The 23,698-nt window shown below is 36.7% G+C and overlaps 1 protein-coding gene across 6 annotated transcripts in view; it reads right to left on the bottom strand.

Annotated features, from left to right (window-relative positions):
• LOC105043124 (DNA mismatch repair protein MSH1, mitochondrial) overlaps positions 1-22,363 on the bottom strand; it is a 122,661-nt gene extending 100,298 nt beyond the window's left edge. Inside the window, exons 1-8 of one of the 6 annotated variants that reach the window (XM_073255980.1) lie at positions 22,095-22,363; positions 16,641-16,784; positions 16,450-16,547; positions 14,535-14,610; positions 11,305-11,424; positions 10,546-10,593; positions 2,019-2,083; positions 796-881 (exon numbers count right to left, since the gene is read on the bottom strand). In XM_073255980.1, the coding sequence (XP_073112081.1) occupies positions 796-881; positions 2,019-2,083; positions 10,546-10,593; positions 11,305-11,424; positions 14,535-14,610; positions 16,450-16,547; positions 16,641-16,784; positions 22,095-22,163 (706 nt within the window). In that variant the 5' untranslated portion in view covers positions 22,164-22,363. Of the gene's footprint in view, positions 1-795; positions 882-2,018; positions 2,084-8,257; positions 9,345-10,545; positions 10,594-11,304; positions 11,425-11,581; positions 11,725-14,534; positions 14,611-16,449; positions 16,548-16,640; positions 16,785-22,094 lie in introns of those variants that run through there. The other 5 variants (XM_029264013.2, XM_010920542.3, XM_029264014.2 and 2 more) reach the window with 5 other exon arrangements.
• Positions 22,364-23,698: the final 1,335 nt, after the last annotated feature.

Below are 23,698 nucleotides of genomic sequence, written 5' to 3'. Positions count from 1 at the left end.
CATGACATGGCTTCCCTCCCCCTCTCCTTAGCATTGTTACTCTCGGCACCATGCTCCTTCACCCTCGCCAACGGTGAGACTTCACGAGAGCCTCCCTCTCTCTCTCTCTCTCCATCAGGTTTGTAAGATCACTCCCCTCTCTCCCTCTCTTCTTCACCACCCCCCCCCCCCACGCACACACTCTCCCTCTCCCTCCCTCCCTCTCCTCCATCTCCTCCCTCTCCCTCTCATCCCTTCTTTTCCTCTCTTCCTCACCCTCCCTCTCCATATTTCAGTATCGTCCAGCATGGCACAATACAGACCCATAACGTAGCATACCGCCTGCCAACCGGAATGAGTCTTGGTACCGAATTAGTGGACCTTGCGTGGATGCGCTTTCATTGATTCAACAATTATATTGGTATGGTATGATATAAATGCACATTTATTTGTAGTCCATGTAGTTGCAAATTTTGTTTTCCCGTATGTATTAGAACATATCACTAAATTAAGCGCCAATAATGCTCATACACATCTAGAATGTGATGTAGAACAACCTAGGTAAGAAGAAAAAATGAAAGTTGATTGTGATTTAGGATGTCAGGACCAAAACTATAGATGACTAGTATTCAAGAAGGTAAAGTGCCTTTCACGTGAAAGCAAAGAGCTTTACAAAGAGAGATTATTAATTTATTAAGTCATATATGATATGATTCAATCAGCTTGGCAAGCATATTCATAACAAAACAGTCCAATGTTATAGAAATGCTTAGAAAAATAATAAGCATCAGATTACAGAAGGAAATATGAAAATACCAACTACAGGCATTGGATCAGGAAACTCAACATCATGGTCAACCCCAGCAAGCCCAAATACATAAGGGCTACCTGGATGTGCATGGCTGCGATTTAGAAATTTAAGAAAAAAGATATGAGAACGGCATATATTGAAAAAAAAAAAATCCAAAACAAAGATAACAAACTATAAATACTAAGAAGAGTAATTTCCAACAAAAAGGCATTTACTATTGGGATTTCCAGTTTATTTTATCAAAAATAAATTGCTACAAAGCAGGAGAATGCAGAAATATGCAAATAATGAGTAGACATGTCTTATTACCTATCCATAACTTGTGAAGAAATACTGCTACATACATTAAAAAAAATCCTTATCATAACTTGGGGAAAAAACAAGAAAAGGAGAAAAATGCACAAGCAATGACAATAACAACTTTGTTGGAAAAAAATACTCAAGTGTTATTTTTTACAAAGTTGATGGTGGCTCTCATCTTTATGCATACACCATCTTTATCAAGTTGTCATGGTCACATACCAAGCATATCAGCAGCAAATATATCAATCATACATCAGGCATCACTATCCACGGTTAATCTAAAAAGAAAATTTAATCAAAATTTGCAAAGCAACACCATTTCACCAATTTGATGTAGGAAATCAATCATTATAAAGATAAGTGCAGTATATTTCCAATTCTGATGATCCACCAAAGACTAAAATTAATGTTCCCACAATGTTTCTGCACCATATTAGGAGAAAATATATATAATTCCAGATACTCATCCAGACAAGTAATATGGGGTGTTGAAATCTCGCTACAAGGTAATATGAGTTCTTTTCAGCATTTGTAAGTCCATCTTGGTTATGATCCTAAAAGAAGATTTCGATCATTTAGGGTAGGGTTCACTTTAACATATGTAGAAGTCGCCAATTTGCTACCAGCAAGAATCATGCAACTGATGTTGGATTTTCAATTGGGAATGGATGAAATACACAGGTCGAACATCGTTGTAAATCTGCTACACCCAATTTAAGGTTAGTTAATTTTGTCTTGGAGGATGGACACACAGTGTATAATACAAAAATCGACTTTCAGAAAGTTCTTCGTTCTCCAAATCCTCTAGAAAACCAGAGTTTTGAATATTAAAAAGATAGGATTGCATTCTACAAAAACACTAAGCAAATAGGGCTGTATTTTGCAATAGCAATTTTACAATTACAATTTTTTATCCACTACTTACCCAGATATAAATCGATTTTTACGAGAACGAGCCTGGGTTGGGCTCTGAACCTCCTCAACTATGCACTGCCAAAACAAATATTAGCATTACAGTTTATAAACTTATGGCATCACACAAGGTGTACATTCCACACGAGGTATACATTACAGTTAAATAGCGACAAAATGTTTAAACATGTGAATGCATATATGTGAAACACGCAATTCTGATATGCATACATAAAAAATTGCCTATATACATATGTGTGGATGCCTGCATGCATGTATTTAAATGCCTTTACCTGCGTGTGAATGCAAATACCGGTATGGATGTATGCCCAGATGTAAATTTATAAATATATACATCTCACAGTTCCAAAACATAAATGCTCATAGACAAGGTTCGCCATCTCGATATAAGACCCCGTACAAGTACCATTCTATTACAGTGTTAGCAAGCAGTATGGTACAATATGGTAGTGTCGGTACAGGTCCATCCCGTATAGGGTGGCACAGCAAACCTTGCTCATGGGATATAAATCATTCACATACAGGACAATCAATCAAGACATAACATCTGTGTTTGATACCCGAGTGGCACAGCTGAGAAAAGAAGTCAAGCATTATTGGCTTCAATTTTTAAACAAACAGAGTGCAACATGAAGTTTAAAAAAAGATGACACATGTATATTACACAATCAATAAACAGCAGAAGCAACGTGTAGGAAATAACAAATGCAAACAAAAGCTGAACTAAGTATGACATAAGTACATGTCCAAAAGCTACAAGACCTATTCCATCCAATCTTAAACAAGGTTAGTCGTACTGGTCCATATCGGTAAGGACCAATATGATGCGGGTTCAGTTTGGCATATGAGTAGAACCGGTCTGAACTGGTCTGAACTGAGTGAAACTATCCCATACATCTGCATTCTGTGCTGTATTGAACTGTACCACCCAGTTTAGGCTGGTAACATGGCTGGGTGTGAGAAAATGCAGTATTGGTACAATGTGCGTACCACTTTACTAACCGTACCACATCATAGTGGTAAGGTACCAATATGCTACAGGTATAATAGCCAATAATCGGCACAGCAAACCATGATCTTAAGTCCTCTTGGATCATCTTGTCTTCATAACAAGGTCATAGAAATCATATCCAATTACTTCCATCCACATCTTCATCGGTCCTGACCTCCTATTGTACCCATTAACTACAGTGTAATACCCAGCCCAAACAACCTGGGCCTGGTCCTGGCATAAAAAGAATCAGCCCAAAAAATGAACTTCACGATTTTTTAAGCACTAAAAAAAGAGAGAAACGATGGGAAGAAGACTCCAAAGACTCCATGATGGAGTCTTCTTCCTCCCAATCCATCGTGAGGCCGAGATGGACTGGGATTTGGTTCTGTTAAAACTCCCTCGGCCCCCCTTTGATTCTCCTCACCGAGACCCCAAACCCCATCGAGCCCCACCAGTGATCATTGCCAGAAAAGCCATCGCTTTCTTCTTCTTCTTCTCTTGGGTGTTCTTCACTATGTGCCGCTGGATTTCTGCCTAAGCGTCACCGGGAAAGCTAGGTAAGGGCTGGCAATCCTCGATTAACCCTCCTTTCTTTCTTCCTTAGTCGTTGAGTCATGGATTCCGACCGGCTATCACCGGATTTTGGTTGGAAAGAAAAGGGCTCTATTTTGGTTCAATTCTTCCTTTTTTGCCGCCAGATTTTCTTGATTTTTCTGGTGGCAAAAGTCAATGCCGGTCGCCGATTGGGAGATCTATGGTCATGCAACCTTTGCCCGCATCATTAACCACAGCCGCCGCGATGAGATTCCTCCCATATTTCAAGAAACAAGGGGTCAACAGGTCCCCTGTTTCACCAATAGACCAACAGAAAAAAAAAAGAAAAAAAAAACAAAAGGAAAAGAAGAGAGTTCTCCCTCTCTCCCTTCTCTCTAAAAAGTTTCACTTTCTCTCTCTACTTTTCTATCCACAAATTTTCTCTCTCTAGAGTTATTCTCTCCATGGAGTTTTCTCTCTTTAAGATTAACTAGTGAAGGATTTTCTTTCAATGATTCTGATCTAACCTTAACAAAGAGAGTCCTGATCCACAGTCATCGAACAGCATACCGACACCCATCTTGACCAAATCCAAATATCATTATATTCGACTATCTATGATTTTTATTGAACGATATATACACTAGTTCGACCATGATTTGATTAAATCACCTTGATTAGACCAATCGATATGTTGAACAGTATCGTTGACTGGCCAAATTCCATCTTGTTGATTTCTCTCCTCTGATATTCTCTCTACATGATTTATGAATCAATGAACTCGACCTGTTGCTTTGAGTTTGAGTTGATTCCAATAGGAAGTTTTAAGCCGCTCTATCAGTCGGACAACATATCTATACCATCCGAGTCTTTGTCAAACATCGCAAGATTTGATCCTTGTGGATCTCTATTAAATCATTATATTTTAAGTAACCCTGATTAAATGAAGTTATTTGATCAAATTGATTCCTGACTGCCAATCGGTGTACCGACCTCTACTTTGACTTTTATCAAGCACTAATGAATTTGATCATCATTGCTGTATACTGAACCATCTGTATCCTAGTCTAAACATGATCCAATAAAATTACCTTGATTGGACCAACTAGGATATTGGGTGACATTATTTTTGTCAGCCTTATGAAGGTATCGGAACTACAGGATTTTTACTAATTATGGCTTAGACTAATAGAAGAATATATTTTGAATAATAAGTTCTAAAGGATGCTTTCAAAATTGATTGAATCTATCCGTTCAGTATTCCGCAAAGGTTAATAATAAATCATCTTTTCGAGATATTTCATAATTTATTTTGAAAGCAAATAATTAGTCTTTTGAATTTATACATGATTTATGAAATTGTATTTTGAACGGAAAGTACTTTGCAAATTTGAGATTTTTGAAATATTATGATTTATTAATTTATTATGGAATATGTATATGTTCAATAGAATTATAATATCTATATATTATGTTGCAAAAGTGCTTTGATATGGATTGAATTTGTGCTCTCAACTTAACTATATTTCAATGGACCTTGCCAATGGACATTAAACATTGGTACTCATGGACCCCACCAATGGGGGTTAAATGTTGGTACTCAATGGACCCCGCTAATTGGGGTTAAACATTGGTACTCAATGGACCCGCCAATGGAGATTAAATGTTGGTATTCAACCCCACCAATGGGGGTTAAACGCTAATCATATCAAAGGCTGTTGAGTTATATATATTTTGTTTCGAATTGGATTTATGATTATATATGAATATGAATATTTGAAAAGATTTGAATTGCATCGATTGGCATGGAATATATTCTTATATTCTTTATGGCTTTTATTTTCAAACATCATATCTTATGATAATATCTGAAATGTCTAGTTCAAATATTCATTACTTAATGGACTATCGAGCTAATTACCTCTCCCTTTTTTCAGATTCAAATTCTTAATTGCGAACATAGATACTGCTTTGGGAGTGAGTTTAAAAGCGAGAATCAACAGTATCAACCGAGTTTAGACATAAACTTATTATTATGTTTCACGAGATTTTATTTGAGATTTAATTGATGTAAGACCTTCTGAATATTATTATAATTTTGTAAGAGATCAAAGTTAATTTTAGTTAATTAAATTTTGAAGTTAATTTATTATGAATTCCACTATGATGCATTGATATCATTTTTTGGAATGCCTTGCATGTTTGCAGAGAGAGTTCTTCGTGAGTATCCGATAGTTGCCATGACCCCTAGACTCATGATCTCGGGTTAGGTTATGACATAGTCTTGCTGCGTCAATATACAAGGCAAGATTTGTTGTACTCAAGTTTTTAAATCCCATAAAACAGAGGCATCCCAGTACCTTCATGCCCGCTGTCCCATCCCATCACGATAGTTGTCTCGATCATGGTATTCTGTACCGATCCGAACTGACCGATATATCCGTATCGTACCGATGGAAAATCGATTTAGTTCTACCTGATTTTTTGGAAAATGGCTTGAACTGGACCGAACCGATTGGTTCAGTACGGTATCAATCCGAACCGTCCGATACGGACGGTTTAGTCCGATACGGTGTGTTACGGTACCAGTTCGATTCGCTTCGGCTTGATTTTTTTGGCTGTTGGATGGATTTTTTTTTTTGAATTTTTTATTATCAGTACGGTACGGTATGGTATGGTACGATACCGGCCGACAATCGCACAGGTTCCAGTACCTAGTTCGCGAACCTTGATCCCGATCATGCATCCTTATAGATATCCTCCATCCGTCCCTTTCTTCTATTTTTCTTTCTTTAATGCTTTCCTTTCTTTCTTTTCTTTCTTTTTCTTCTGTCTTCTTTTCTTTCCTTTTTTTTATCCCTTCCTTTCTTTCCTTTTTTTTTTCTTTCTTTTTCTTATCCCTTTCTTTCTTTCTTTTATTTTTTTCTTCTTCTTTCTCTTTTCTTTCTTCCTTCTTTTCTTTCTTTCTTTTTTTCTTCTTCTTCTTTCCTTTCACTTTTTCCTTTTTCATCTTCCTTTCTTTTCACTTTCTTCATCTTCCCCAACGTGGATGGGCTTCAAAGTTCCGAACCCATCCCAGTCCCATTTCCTTTTAAGAATAGGATAGGACGGCCGAGATGCCTCCGATCCCGCCAGAACGTAAAACCTTTACTGTACTAGTACGTACCACCCCATACCGAGGATACTATGTAGTGCCGATACCAAATCAAGGCTCAATTTAGGAGGGGTGGGGGACCGAGTCTCGGCATGCCGAACTAACCCCCGTACCAAGCATGCCAATATTGTACAACATGTTCAAGGTCCGATACCAAGATTACAAACTTTGATACAAGGTTTTTCTTTTGGGGGTTAACCTATAGAAAGTACCATCCCCATCATTAAACACACAATACCAACATTCAAACTCTCAAAGTATCATCTCCGTCGTAACAGTATCAAGTGTCAACTAGGTCTCATCCACACGCAATACATGATCTACCATGCCAAGTACTAGCATACACGAACACAGAAAAATATTGGCATTGTCCACAGACACCCAAACAATACAATAAATACATAGAAAAGATTATGCAATATGTTAAATAACTATATGGTATGGATATTTTATTACTGATCGGCATACAATTTTCAAGAAAAATTCAAAACACAGTTTAACACACTAAAAAAATTGCATTCTAAACAAGTTGAACCACCAAGCAAATGTTGAATACAAATATCAAATTGATCAAGTTTGGAACAAAATAGTCTTGACTGAAACCAATAACAACATAAAAAATTATGCATAAAAAAAATGTACAAACTGATCACTTCAGTCATCTAGATTTATATTATCCATCATCCAGAGTTATATATTATTATATTTATCCATCATGCAATGAGCTTGTGACAGGAAGCCCATGACAGCAGAAAGCATACTAAAAAGCTAACAATCCTCATTATGCCTAATTCCATTGTAAGCAAGTACATGTGACCGCATGCAATGCTTGTACCATCTTCTCCCTCTTAAATGCCCCCATTCCCTTGCAACAACTTCTCTATCGTCTCATTTGTCACCACCATCTTCAAAAAGAACATAGTGCATATCTCTAACTGCACTAAGCACCTAACCACGCATTCATTCAACCTAGAAAGATGAGTTGATCACCTTCTGCCAACCCAAGCTTCACTTACAGCATGCAAGAGTACTTAAAACACCCAATGATTTTGTACCCCAAAAGAAATCACCCAATGGTTTGCTAACGCTTGAAGCAAATAGTTTCTCCTTAGAACTCTAGACACAATTAAAATTCTTATGTTCAAGCAACTTAGCCCATCTACATTTGAGTTTCAATAAATTTAAAATAAAATATGATTGTTCATATAGAAAAGCATGCATGCACATATAAATCATGCTGTTCCTTCAATCAAAAAACACATCCCTATATATAAAGTAAATGTTAAAACATTTTGTCTACTACTCCACAAAGAATTAAATCCATTAAATATTTGATTTGACCATAGATAAATGTATCTTAAGAAGACTCCATTGGCTCATCATTATTAAACCATAGAAGCGGAATTGAAAGATAATTATATTAATCAATTTGTACAGAAAGATGCCAAAAGTAAAATGGCTCCTATATTAATGAGTTTTCCTAGAGCCCACATAACAAAATAAGCATATTCAAGCAGATATGATTTGATTATAAAGGTATACAAATAACCTGCATACTGTATCAACCAGACATGACTCCGGAAAGTTCATCACCGGCTGGTTTGGTCAGATATGACCTTTATACATATTCTGCACCTTGTACAAATAACTATAGAAAATTGGTAATGACATTAGGCTTATTAATTGCTAACTATTGCAACCAATATTCATGGGGATGTAAACTATATATAACTAGATATGCAATCTCAGTACTGGATATCATACCCGCAGTACATTAACGGTTCAGCACAGTACAGCCAATATGGTAAGGTATGCACCCTGTACCTTTTTTCTCACTTTTTATCATGGTACCATCCAAAATCAATGTACAAGTTAGTGTGGTATGACACACACCCAGTTTGGGATGGTACGGGATGATTCCACTCAGTTCAAACTGGTATAGACCAGCTTTGACTCATACTGAACCAAATCTCGATATTGTACCAATATGGTATAGTCGGTAAGGGTTTGTATGGTGGACCTTAATACATACTTTAAAATTCATGCAAAGCAAGCAAGAGCTATGATATAAGCTATGAGCTTGCTATGGTTCAAGGGTGCCAACATGTACTTTGGAGTTTACAGTGTGTATCATTGTTTGTTGTACCACCTCGTACTGCTCAGTATGGGGCATACCATACCATACCATACTGGTATCATACCATACGAGATCATGTAATAATGTAATGAGATGGTACCGGTACAAGGTCCAGTATCAAGACAACAAACTTTGGTGTGTATCATGATGCGGTCACCCATTTTACCATACTAATCAAGATTCGCAATCCCGGTACTAAAGAACAAACCAGTACATTACCAATTTGGCATGACATAGGTCGGTACAATATAGTATCTATCCCATACTAAATAGCTCTCAAACAATTCTTCTCACTTTTTATCTCAGTGCAGGCCGGCACGTCTCAATACAAGTTGATACACATCTTGGTTCATCTTGGTATTGAGCAGTACGGTGATCCATAGAAGGAATGACTGGTGGACCACTGGACCTTGTCATTATTAGGTCAAAGCATATATGTGAAGCCAATCATTTCTTGGTTTATCCATGCATCACAATAATTGGATTTTATCATGCCATTTATTGTAAGAGAGTTTCAGTCACTATATCCTAGTAATATTTTATGATACAAGCAGGTGTCCATGAGAATGCATAGGTCCCCATTATATGTTTGTGGCCTTTAGACCATGCTTACACTGAGAAAGAACAACAAAGTAGATATCTATTTGAAATTGACAAATGTTTTGTCACCCAAAGTAACAATTCTACAAAAGAATCATCATTAGAAAGCAAAGAAATTGACATAGTCGCAACTATACCTTTTTAATGCAGTAAAACTAAATGAAATATGAATAGCTAACTATGACATAAGCAAGCTTAGAAGCGTCAGGTAGCGGGAAAATGAATGTGGAATAGTTCTTTGTAACGACTGTGAATCTGATTCCTACGACCAGCATCTTGCCTAACTTGTGTTTTTGATTTTACACATTTAATTTCTGATCTTGGTTGGTACATAACAAAAACTGGAGCCCAATTCTCAACTTGATTGGATGTTGATATCCCATTTCCCCTAGTACTTGTGGGATGGTTAATTGCACAAGTTAATGTGAAGTTGTAACTATTTTATCATTTAATGTTGGATGTTGAGGTACATTTACAACAATAGAAGAGTAAAGCTACATATGAGTACAAATGTACCATGGTACATGAAACCATTTATTTGCACCAGGCGATGCAAAGTAATAGAGCAACCAAGTTATATGGTTGTCAGGTTATAGGATGTGTTTACTAATTGGATCAGGCTGCAACTCCTTTCAACAAGGAATCCTCTTTTTAGGTATAAAAGTTTTTGATTAGTGACAATGCATCCATTATTGCAAGTTATATATTTCATATCGTTTATTTCATTTGATAATCATGATTATATGATTGTTATATAATGCGTCTCCTGCACAAGTTTAATTGTCTTACAAGGCCATTTAATTATAGAAATAACTTATCTACTGGGATTAATTACTATTAGGCATGAAATCTTATCTCTAAGTGGTTAATCAAATGGAAATAAATATATCTCAAAAATAACAACAAGAGCTGACTCAGTATATGAAATCATATGTTAAAATGCTTTGCCAAAGGATATGCATCTTATTAGAAGACAAACTTGCAAGAGGTTGGTAACATTCATCACTCTAAGTATATTCCATGTTGTGCTAGAATACAATGTTTAAATGAAGATGTGCAGTCCAAGTAATAAAGATATCAAAATTCTCACAGTAACTCACAACAGAAAACCCATTTCGAGTCAAGTCATCCAAAGTTTGGCGCAAGTTCTGCAGAAGTCATATCATACCAATATGTTAGAATGCAGTTGCCCAAAAAACATGGTAATTAAAGAGTAGTCAATAGAATGTGGAACATGCTATCATGTGATGGCTACCTTAAAGATTTTGAAGAAATCATGACCAAGCAATCTAAGCCTAAATTATCAGATATCATGTCGTAGAAGAAACTAAACAAACAGTGAAACAAATTGCAACCTAGAGTTTTCCTCAGAAATAAGTTGTGCAAGTTTTATAACTTCCCTAAGCCACTACAATAAATCAAATTACAGAATAAAGCCAAAGTGTACAATATATAAAAAACATGTTTAATAAATTTAAAGGTAACTTCTTTGCAATGAAAAACAAGCACAACGGAAGCAATAAATTATCTAAATTCACATGGCAACTGAAAGTGCCATCTGATAAATATGCCAGACTTTAATGGGAAAGGCCATAACAGAAATACTAATTTCATCAGTTAAAAACTTTAACAAAATCAATCTCTGCTCTCTTTTTTTTTGTCATTTTGGTGATCTCTCTCTTTTTGTGTGGGCAATTGAAAAAAGAAAAAGGAGAAAAGCAAAAGCATCACCAGAAAATTATTGAATAGAATACTCAGAAACAACTTACAAAAGGGAATTGAAAATTACTGATTCAGTTTTCGGAGTATACCAAAAACTTAAACCCAGGAGAAATGATTTCAGCAGGTAAAATACATACCACAACAGGGCAGCCGGCCCTTGGAATACTATCTGACCGCAACCCCCCAAAAGGATTTAAACCAGCATGCTCAACAAGAACACAAGCATCAAATCCAATTGCTTCATAGAAATCTCCAACCTGAAATGAAATATCGCAGACCATGATAATGACCAATCATGTCAGTTTTGAACATGAAAAATATATATTAGCAAAATCAAATACAAGACTACTTACCACCTCTACACTGATGGTGTACTAAAATTAAAGGGATGACAGATAAAGGTGTCTAAGTTACCTAAATTCCCTGAAAGCCAATTTTATGCATTTCTGTGAGGTCTGGGCTTGATGCCCTTTTTGTCAATGATGGAATGTCAAGAATAGCATGTATGCCAGGAGCATATATCTTATGACAGAAGCCAGTTCTCTTCTCAACAAGCACTACAAAATTATTCATATTCTTCAGTGCAAGAGAAATGAAAACTAATCAACTGCCAATAGCAGGTATTAACTAATACTTCACCACAGCCTTACACATGTCAAAATTGTGGTTGAATCAGAGCATTGAGAAGCAACACACCACAGACATCAGTGACAAAGAAAAAGAAAGGCAAGTTAATATTTATCCATCATATGACATAAACCCATGCTATTTAATGTACCTAAAATACAATAGAACCCTGAGAACCAAGCTTAGTGAGAGGAAAAGCATCATGTAAACAAGGTCCCTCATCATCAAGAATCGATATCTAGAAATGAATGCCACTTACTCACACCTGATGTTACATATCAATATTCCGTAACTCAAGGATTGTGCAGCCTGGGTTTTATTAGTGGTTTAGCATCAGAAAAGGGAAGTAAAACTGAAATTTCCTAATGCTTAAAAGAAGGATAAGCAAACATCTGACGGTAAAATATCAAAATGAATAAGCTGTCGGAAAAAATTCATGGATAGTAATACATATATCTTGTTCAACATTTCAGATCTTCAATTTGGTGAACTATAATTGATTTTAAAATCATTAACTCCTTTTACAACAACTTAGCATAAAGTTTGAATCCAAAGATAGACAAACACACCGCGCATGCCGCATGGCACCACGCACATGCGTGCACGCGCACGCACGCACCTACCAGGCATGGGCGCGACATGCATGCACGCACGCACGCACACGCACGGATATACATACATATACATATGTGTATGTATGTATGTATTTGATGATTTTGTATGCATATGCATAAGTATATACAGATATAGATGGAGACAAAGAAAATGCCCATGCGAGAGAGAGAGAGAGAGAGAGAGAGAGAGAGGGGGGGGAGGGGGGGAGAGAGAGAGGGGTAAGTTGGAATCCTATTCGTAGGATGAAGCCTCAACCGAACTATAATAAAACACCATGATGCAACACCCAAACCAAAAACCCAACACTATTAAAATTGATCCAAAACATCTAACATGTCCAAATACCAAACATCAAGAGTTTAAGATCTTCCACTTATCATCAATGCTTCCAAAACGACCAATGCCAATGGCATGATAAAATGTGATCATTTAATTTATAGTTCACAAGCACCCCAATCAATCGAATCTTCATTAATGTGAACTTTAAGATGTCTAGATCAAGATCAACTGTTTGGGTTCTCGATTTATATGACCTATAGTCCATGAAATTCCATGCCGGCTTGAGCCAGCCGGTACATCCCATACCAAGCCGGACCGGTGGAGAATCGGGACAGATCGATCGAGGAAAATGATACACCAGAGGGAGAGGAAAAGAGAGGAAGAGAGAGAGAGAGGAGGGGAGGGAGACACGACACAACACTGCCAAAGGCTGGCGGTGGCATACGGAGGCCTCCACGGCTCGGTGTCGCTCAATAGGGCACCTAATCGAGCAAGAAAGGAAGAGAGAGAGGGAAAGCGATGTACCGGAAGGAGTAGCAGCCAATGGAGGGGCTATCGGGTTTGTCGGATGGCCACCGTGGCCATCGGACAGAGCCCGACTGCAAAACAAGGACGGCCACCTCATTCACGTGTCAGTATTTTTTTTTAAATGAAGATGAACAGTGAAGCCAGTAATGTGTTTACCGACTTCACTATTTGATATTCTTTTAGAAAAAGCTAAGAAACATTGAAGCCGCAAACCCATTGCCGGCTTCACTGTAATTAAATTTTTTTAAAAAAAATCATGAAACTGGGGCAATTGCCTCTGTTTCACGCTCGTGGGGCCGAAGGCCGCGATTGCGCAGTCCGACGACCACAACGGCCAACCGAAGACCCTCCCTCCTTTTCTTTCCCTCCCCCCTCTCTCTATCTCTCTCTCTCAGCCCAATGACGGATGAAGCGGAGGCCTTCGCGGCCCTCCGAGCATGCTGGCGGCCCACCTGTGGCCATCACCGATGTCTCCTCCAACCACTGCCTCCCTCTTCTCCCTCCCCCTCCTCTCTTTCTCTCTTTTCTCCACTCAATTTGCCTCTTCTCCTCTATGTCGGTTCATGCCAGTCCAGTCCCGTACGGACCCATAACGATCCATACTGCCGGCCAACCAACATGGGCTCCGATACCGAGTCCGCAACCTTAACTTATACATAATTACATATCTTTGCTCTTGAACTCTATTATTGCCTTTTTTTTAACTTGTATCCACTTGATGCATTGGTTAGAAAGTCCAAATGCATGACTTCTTGTTTTCAGATATTCTAGATATTCACATGAACTCAATTTAAAAGGCCCTTCATTACATGTACATGTCATAATTTTGTAAAATGAATACGGCAATCAGTAAAGTCCCATCAGATTCATAATTCTATACATCCAGATCATGCATGGATGAGATTCATGTTTGATTCATATCCATACTTGTCTACATCAAATATGAATATTCAATTCAAAATTGTTGGTTTGACCTAATCAATTGTGGCTCCACTACTTTCACATATTACTAGTTCTCTTTCCTTTTTGCCATTTAACTCACACTATTTGTTATATTTTTTGCTTACATTTGCTTTATAGGCTCACTTTGTCTAGTCAATTTTTTGAAACTTTGTTTTGTAAAATCAAATTGATAAAAAAGAACTGATATAATCAATCCTAGAGAAACCAGATATAATGTAAAAGAATAGCTTTGGAAATTAAGGAATTTGTGATGCATCAATATGGCTAATCAAAGTAGGATAAAAAAAATGTTCACTTTTGAGACACAACAAATAAACTAAAAAGCACACAATTTGAATAGAGCCTGGTAACATACTCTACATAGTAAAACTTCACGGGGAAACTTCGATTTAAATTGCAATAACTCCATGTTGAGAGTTCCTTCTTTTAAGCTGCACAGAACATAATCATTTTTTTCAATTTTCAAAAGACAGAAAGAAATATTAACTTATAAAAAATCAAATTATCTTGATGTAATCACTGAACAAGAAACAAGTTGTTTCATGGTGCATCATATCTAAAATAAACAGCTAGAATTAGCATAGCAAAAACCTGATGAGATTCAACCAAAAAATTGATATCAATCATTACTTAGGCAACTTCTACCTAAAACCAGCCACGAGGTCTAGGCAATGTGCATGGTTCCAATTAAGTTACTAAGGCCATCAAATGACCACGGTCAAAAGTTTTTTAATTGTTAAAACTTAAATGCAATATCAGGCCACAAATTAGGCAAAAAAAATCATTTCTTTTTTTATAATGGATATCAAATAAGTAATTATTAGCTATTAATACATTTGGCATAATCTATACTACTGATATTCCTTCAATATCTATTTGACTAAATTATACTAAAATATTAACAAGAAATGAAAAGTGCTTTTTTTTAAGACAGTTAGTGTGCCAAAAGGCAAAACCATTTTGACCATTTACAGTCATTGTATTGTTTATAAATTATAGCGCATATACAGTGGTTGCATTTATAGGGCATTATTTAAGTTCATAACGTAATGAAGGAATATGGGAAAAGCTATAATGGTTGCCATAACATCATCAGTCTTTATGACAAACATGAATACATCCAGAAGTGGCTGGACTTCCTAGGCCAAGATGAAGCACCTTATTATAAGATGTGCTGGACAAATGCCTAAAGTTGAGATAGAAATGTAAAAAGGAATAGGAAGTGCCATTAGTTTCCCTTCCAAATGAATATCAGATCTATAATCCGCAACCATATATATCATATTCTACCAATCATTGTGTCTAAATGCAAAAACAAATAGGTAATGCAATTTTCAAAGAAGTGAAAGATAATCCAATTAATTTGTCCAGCATATTGGGATTCTCTTTAGGAAAAAATTGCAGCATATCATAATATATAAGCACAAAATTGAATGGTTACAAAATTTACATTTTAGAAACATTATGATGCAAAGAGCATTTTCTAAAAGCATAAAAAATATTAAAAGACTCAAGGAAAGCCTGATCTTGACTCTTGACAAATAACTTATGCAAACAATAGACTGAAAGATCACCAAGAAGAATAAAATATCAAGGAACATGAAGGAAAAGCCCCAGAACATGTGCAAGAGAAAAATTTGAAAAATCAAATGCAACAAGAAAGTAGCAGGAAACAGTGATTAGAAGACAATAGAAGCCAGATGAAAGCCAAACAAAGAAAGCAAGCATCTCTAGTTGAAAAAAGCATAAACTCATGAGATATATAGGCATTTAGACAAGGAAATAGCAAGTCCTTGGGCCAAGCATTTATTAAACAAGAAAGCTGAGGGAGAAAGAGGAGATGGAACAGACAAGCTACCCCTTTGAAGACTAAAATGTAGATATAGATGTGCGAAGGAGTTTTCATGAATTGGCACAAGAAAGCAACCATTCAGCAGGCAAAATTCCAAGACAAACAAAAGAAAGAAATTTAATTATTAATTATATGATAACCAAGGTGACAATACGCACAACTCAAATTGAGATGAAGAGTTCCATGTGCATCAACGCATACCTTCATTTTAAGTGCTGATCCCAAGTCAAATAAAGCAAGTCATGAAGTACACAGTTTACAGGGGTATGGAGATAAATTACCTGACTCGGTTGGCAAAAAAGTAAAAACTAAATAAAACAAGTGATTTCTGAGAGTTAAAATGTGTGCAGTTGTGTTGCAAAGACAAGAAAATAGTAGATCTAAAAAATGTCATGAATTTAGACAATATTATCTCCACCTTCCATTTCTAAGGCTAACATCCAATCCTAATAAATTTGTATACTTGAGCCTCTTAATCAGCTGAACTGAAGAAGGCTTTTTGCACGTCTGCATTTTCTGAAATTAGAAATACAACATTAGAGAGCAGAGAACATACCATGCATTATGAGCCATACAAAAAGAAATCCAAAATCCAATCCATGTGCATACCTCTTTCCACCACAAAATGTGAGACTGATGGTCTACCTCATAAAGAATTTTTGACTGTTTTAATCTTCCAGAGACCTTAGGTACTCTGACCAGAATTTCATGTGATTTAGAACAATATTTCTTTCTACAAGCCTGCAACACCATCTAAGAATGCATGAGCAAGACAATGAATAACGTGGACACTGAATAAACCGCGCAAGAAATAGATGATAATATATTAGTTCATCATCAACTAAATCCTAAACAAACAAAAAAATTGTTAAGATATATCATATCAGTCTTTTGCAGGGATAGCAAAACAACAGAGGCTACTTATAGATACAATATATCTTCATAAACAGATCCAGATTGTATCATGCTTGTCACATGCATATCTCAACCAACTCTCATAAAATATCTCATCACTCCTATGAAAGGGCTATTAATGAGAAATATCCATCCCAGTACAAGTGTGTATCAATATGTAGCTGAGAAATGGAAGAAAATAAAAGATCCTGCTATTATGGAGATCATATAACAGAGAAGTATATCATGTCCTTGGATATACAGAGAAGGATTTGCTGTGTCAACATGGGCACCATAAAATGTCTCTCAGTCAATCTATACTGCTCCTTTTATGTTTCTTCTTCCTCTTATAACCATTTAACTGCCCCTCATCAACCATATTTTGTTTTTGGAAGGCATCAAACGTCAACCCACATTTGACTCATCTCTCTAATATTTTCCTTTCCCATTTCCCTTGACACTTCCACACATTGCTTAAAGTTTTGTCCAAAATTCCAAAACTGACATCCAAAAGTTCAGGTCTGAAACTAGAGTTGGTTTGGGAGTTGCAAAGAGTAATTTATGGAGCCAAACATTATCTATACAAGCACAATTTAATAAAATATAGGCAAAAATCATATTCTTTTCTTATTTCTTTTTTTTATCGAGCTTGCTGTTGTGTGATAAATTTGGCCTTTGAAAGAGTTTTTTCAATACTTAAAATCAAATTTTGCAATTTTTGAATATTTTTACAAGCAAGTAAATCTTAATGTACAAGGTATTCAAAGGAAACTTTTTTCTTGAAATATGTTGGTATATTATTATTTTACATTGGTTCAAAATCTCTTACACATTGTAAAGTATCGCAAAATAACCAAATTTTGTAAGAATATACTTTTGAAAGGGTTAAAAAATGCACTTGTTTCCAAATGTATGGATGGATTATATAAATACCTAAGTAGCAAAATTGCAATTTCTCCAACTTGTCTCACATCTCTAAGCGAAGTTGTCTCTCCTATGGTAAGGTGGTGTTCCTCAATCCAGTTGCCTAGGGAGATGACTTGAGGAAAAAGCGGCTCTCCCAAAAAACCATGGAAATCAGTCTGCCACCACCACCCCAAACCCAATTTGACCAGTCATCAACAATTAGATTGCCCTTATTGCCTACTGCATGACATATGCTGGGGGCCTACTGCATCGCATACTTGAGGCTTACTGCACTACGTATGTTGGCAAAGGGTTCACAAAGCAATAGGTTGCTGACCCACTTGCCTTACTTAATCTGAGGGTCCCAATCAGACAACTTCCAAGTAAGACTAATGGACATTACATTCTTACCCTAATTAAGTGCTTTGAAACAAGACCTGTGGTTGAAATTCCTAAAGCAAGATCTCTAATGAGGATCTTTATCAAGCGTAAGTTAATAACCTCTTTTCAAAGGCTACCTTTATTTGTAAAAAGCCTCCATTCTACATGCCTAATTATAACGAGAATGGAGTATTCATTAAAATATCAAGCAAATGCCTAAGGGATCCAGTTACTCCTCCTAGTAGTCAAAACAATGATGATGCAAATCCACATTGTTCATCTCAACCTTGTGATGGAGGATGACATGATCCATAAATATTCAAGAAATTTGTTGAAAAGTTTCTATAGGTTGTTCTAGGATGCCATAAACCATTATGACACGGTCACTAAAGCCATTTACCAGATCTTGAGATGTAAAAACCACATTGCAGCCAATTTGCACCTCCAAAGTACCACGGTCTGCAGAACCAACCTGAACTGCCCAGTTCAAGATATGCCATACCAAACAGGTGCAAAATGTGGAACTAGGTTAGTTCTATGTGTTGATTCATGGCAACACAATAACTGGTCAAAATTGGTCTGAGCTGAACTGGCCAGTTTTGCTCAATCTTGGTCAACACTGACTCGATTCTACAAAGCCGAACCAACTGATTCCTTCATAATAACCCACTCTCTTTTCTCCTCTCTCTCTCTCTCTCTTATTGTTCAATACCTTGTTCTCCCCGATGATGGCTCAATACCAATCTTCATGCTGATCACACTCACCAACTACCCCCATCGATTGCCCCCACCAATCTCCACCGCCAAATTCCTTGCATGGTTACCCCAAAGGATCATCCTAGGTATGCCCTAAACCCTAAACTCCCCAAGCTTCATCCTTCCTACCATCCTCCTCCAGCTCCTCCACAGATCCACCATCTCTGCCACCACCTCGAGTACACCCTCTCTCTCTCTCTAGTTTAGGAATACCAACATGATATCCCTACCATCCGTCCGTCAGTACCATACCGTACCACATCAACTTGGTACTTGACAGGTATCGTCACTAGTATTGATTTTGCAAACCTTGTTCCAACCATTAATGCAGTGTCTAGATGCTAGTCAAGCATTAGATAATAGATGGTTATTAAGGGTGGCAATTAGGTCAGATCAGGTCGGATATAGATCGGTCGATGCATGTCAGCTCAAAAAATCATCAATCCGAACCCAACCTATTTATTAAACAAGTATCTAAATCCGACCTGTTTATTAAACAGGTAATCTAACCCGATCCACTTAACTCATTTATTAAACGGGTCAAATTGAGTTAAATGGGTTAAACAGGTTAAACGGATTTTTAACGGATTAAATGGATTAAACAAATAAAACAAATCAGATTAAACAGATCAGAAACAAGTTAAGCATATTTTAAACAGGTCTTAAATAGGTTAAATGGGTTAAACAATTAAATGGATTAAATAGGTTATCTGACTCACTCCGACTTGAATATAAATAGATCAAACGGATCAGATATCCAAAACCCAAATCCGATCCAAATATTATACAAGTTACATGGATCGACCTATTTATAATCTGAACCCGTTTAACCTAAATCCAAACCTATTTATGGAGGGTCGAACATGGGTCAGGTTGGTAGATCGGGTCATATTTTGCCGGTCTTAATTGTTATTCACTTTACCAACCAAATATTGCATGAAAATGAGAGGTTAATTCTAGCCAACCAACATACCAAAAAGTGTTTAACAAGGCTAAACTTACTTCAGCCTCATCCTGAGGTGAGATAAATTTAACCCCTATAACTCCCTCTTCTCCATCTTACTTTTACACTCTTCCCACAACTTGACCATTAACCCTCAAACTTCAGCCGAACAAAGGATATTACGAACTCAAGGATAAGTGATCAAAGGAAAGTTTGCTAGAGTTAAAAAATGTCCACCACCTAGTTAGCCATCCAACATCCAAACACAGCCTAAGGCTTTTCAGCAGTTACTAGCTTGAAAAATTGCTTAAGATATTTCTTAACTAGTGTATTATATACTCAAATCTTAAAACCATGCATCGAGTCACTTTTCCATCAGTAGGCTTTGACTTCTTTGGCTACATTAAGTTATCACCCAATATAAGTACACTAAGGACCCTCAAGTAACAAGGCACATCTGATTATTTTTCCAAGGTAATCATATTCCATTGCACTTCTTCAGTGTTGTGCTTACTCTAGCTGGAAATGGTGCACATATGACCTAAACCCAAAATTTTTGGCAGCAGCAACTAACCTAAATGCTTGTAATTTTCCAAGTAGCAACACCTTACCCTAACACCTTCTCTCCAACTCATTTTCCCATAGTTCGAGCATATGTTCTGAAACATTAACCATAATTATGATTTTTATAATGCATTTGCGATTCTTTAGCAATTCATATTTTTATGAGAATAAATATTAAAAAAACTTATAGCAACACCCCCTCAACTTTATCTCGATTTTATTTACGCCCATGTATTTTAAAAAATATTAAACTAACCATTCTAGTTATCGATATATTCCAATGTGATCCAATCATTCTTTTTACCAATAAATGGTGTTAGACTTCTCTCTCAACAGACGAAAATGCCTCTTTTTCATAGATGGGCTTGGAGAAAGAAGAATATGAGAAGAAAAAATGGATGAGGAAGGGAGGAGGGGAAAAGGGTGAAATGGGTTAGAGAAGGACCAAAAAGAGAAGAGGGTGGGAAGAAAGAAGAGAGGAAAGAATAGGTTACCGAAAGAATTTTTTTTCGATGAAAAGGGCAGATGTAGAGGGGGCCATCTAGAGGGATAGAGCTTATGGGTTGGGTTGGAAGAGAAAGAGGGTGAGGAGGAGAAAGAGAATGAGGAGAAAAGGGAGGAGGGGAGACGGGCCGCTGGCAGGAAATAAGGTGGAGGACAAGGAGAAAAAGATGATGGAGAGAAAGAAGGTGGGAAAGACAAGAAGGGACGAAGGTGGAGGAGGCCACGTGAAGGGAGATGGTTTATGGACAGCTTGGAGGAGGAGGAGGATGAGGAAGAGAAGTGAATGGGGTGGAACAGGAAGAGATGGAGGAATGGGTGGAGAAAGGGGAGGAGAAAAGAGGAGGGAGAAAGAGGAGGAAGGGAGGGAGAAGAAATGGGTGAGAATGAAGGAGAGGAGAAATGAGTGGAGAAAGGAGGGAGAAAGAGAGGGATGCCGGTGATGGAGGAGGTGGGGATCAATCGGACAAGAGGAAGGAGATAAAGATATTGCTATTTTTATCATTTTAAAAATTTTTATTTACAGAGATAAATGGTTGGACCATATTGAAACATATCGATAACTAAAAAAATCAGTTTGACACTTTTTAAAATATGGGGTTGTAAATAAAATTGAGCTAAAATTAAAGAGATATTTCTGTAATTTTCCTAAATCTTATTCAGGCCATAATGTCTAGAATTCGGATTTTAGGACAAGTGATAGGCATGAACACAACCACCACTCCATCAAGAACCGGCACAATGCCATCAACCAAGAAAAATCTCAATGGTCAGCAGGAATTTGCTAGCAATACATGGTGTTTAAAGAAAGAATTGATCAAAACCACCCAAACTCAGAAAACTTTCAAGCTAGGGTGCTTGAAGATTGACTAAAGTCACCAGACTCAAATGATTTCAAGAAGAGGCATTTAGAAAGTCACAGACCCTTTCATTATCATAAGTACATTCGTGGCAAATTCCTTCCAGAACCCAAGAAATACTTATACTGCCCTCCGATTGGAGGCATCGGAGATTAAAAGAACTTCTCTAAACACCATCGACGACAGCCGTCGAGGGAAAGAAAGGCGAGAAAAAGGATTAGAGGGGAAATTATAGAGCGATTGTGGACACAAACTCACCTTGGAAACGGCGATTTGTAGAGCCTCCGGATGGCGAAGGATCGGAGAAATCCCGCGAGTGAGAGCCATCGAGGTGAGGACGCCACGAGGGAGCTGGTTACCACACGGTGCATGCTGGGGATTGGGGTTTTCTAGGGATTTTGCTGGGGAGAAGGGAGAGGAGGGAGCGACCGGGCGAGGGTTTATGGGTTTTCGTTCTTCCCGCCAGAACAAGAATCACTAGGGGTTTATGGCTTTTCATGGAGGAGATGAAACGCCACACTTTGGATATACGAGCTGGCTGCCTGATTTTGATATTTTATTCCAGAGTAATGCTATGCTGCACCCCAATAATAAAGTATACTTTTTAGAGAATTTTTCTCCTAATTTTCATTTTTTACTGGATATAAAAAATTGATAATTTCATTTATTTTTCTCGTCCTCTTTTGGCAACATCTTGCCTTAGTAATAAAATAAATTTATTTATACAACTAATATTTCAAAATCATACGAGCAATGATAATTTTTATTCTAAATTTTTTAACTTGCTTCCTTAAAAATTAACACGATTGGCATATTAGAGCTCAAATATACTTTCATCAATTGTTAGATTTTAGCCGGGACTCTCGTTAAGTCATTTATTCTTGATAGGTTCCACCTTGTTTAATCAAAAATTTAATTAGATTGAGTGATAACTTTGGTGATTCCACTCCTGCACGTGGGATTTTATATTTATATTTTAAGGATAGCAAAATAATCCTTGTCATATTAATATTTTTATAAAAAAATTTCATAACCTTACATGTGTCAACACTTATGATGAGACCATGTTCTCCTGTATAATCTTGTTGGGACGTCCAAGCCTTCGAAGTTTCATTGCCTTTGGATAGCATCGCCAACATTCACATAAAATAAAAAAATAAAAACATGGAGAATTGGGTCTAAGATAACATATATCATAATATCAATATCTTAAATCATGAATCGACGTATCCCTCAAACCAATTTTGTTTCAAATTGTTATCGATCTCTCATCGGTTTAATACAAAATCAAGAACATTTATTCTCTTGAATTTTGATATAAAATGATCGATTTTCACATAATGATAAAGCAAATATGTAAAGAGATTGAACCAGAATGTTTAATTAAAAATATATTTTTTAATAAAAAATGGGTTTTTAAACTTTATTGAATCACTATGTCGGCACTCTAATAACTTCTAAGCTGGAAAGTCAGTCCTATTTTATCCCCAAAAAAATAAAAGATAACAGAATCTATTTTTCAAATATAAAAATAAATAAATATATTTATAAAATCTTCAAAAGTTAAAAGTGTTAATCTTTCCATGCAGTCTCACACTTTCTTTAGCATGCAATCTAGCACCACCCAATATCACATACATTATATTATGAGGTATCAGATTGTAAGGTACAAGTGATGAAAAGAGAAATTGCATCTACACTAGGCACACCATATCGACAATAGATCATGCCGATCTTTTTTTTTTTTTTTGTGAACTTTATGCATCAAGTGGACTATGTTGGATTAAAGAAATTATATCCTACACACTGTGCGTCTCATGGTCATGTATACCACCAATCACAACCATTTATTCCTGTACGAT

This window comes from Elaeis guineensis, chromosome 4, assembly GCF_000442705.2.
Source record: "Elaeis guineensis isolate ETL-2024a chromosome 4, EG11, whole genome shotgun sequence".
Lineage (NCBI taxonomy): Eukaryota > Viridiplantae > Streptophyta > Magnoliopsida > Arecales > Arecaceae > Elaeis > Elaeis guineensis.
The sequence above is the reverse complement of the archived record's forward strand: the minus strand, read 5'-3'. Positions and strand labels throughout refer to the sequence as shown.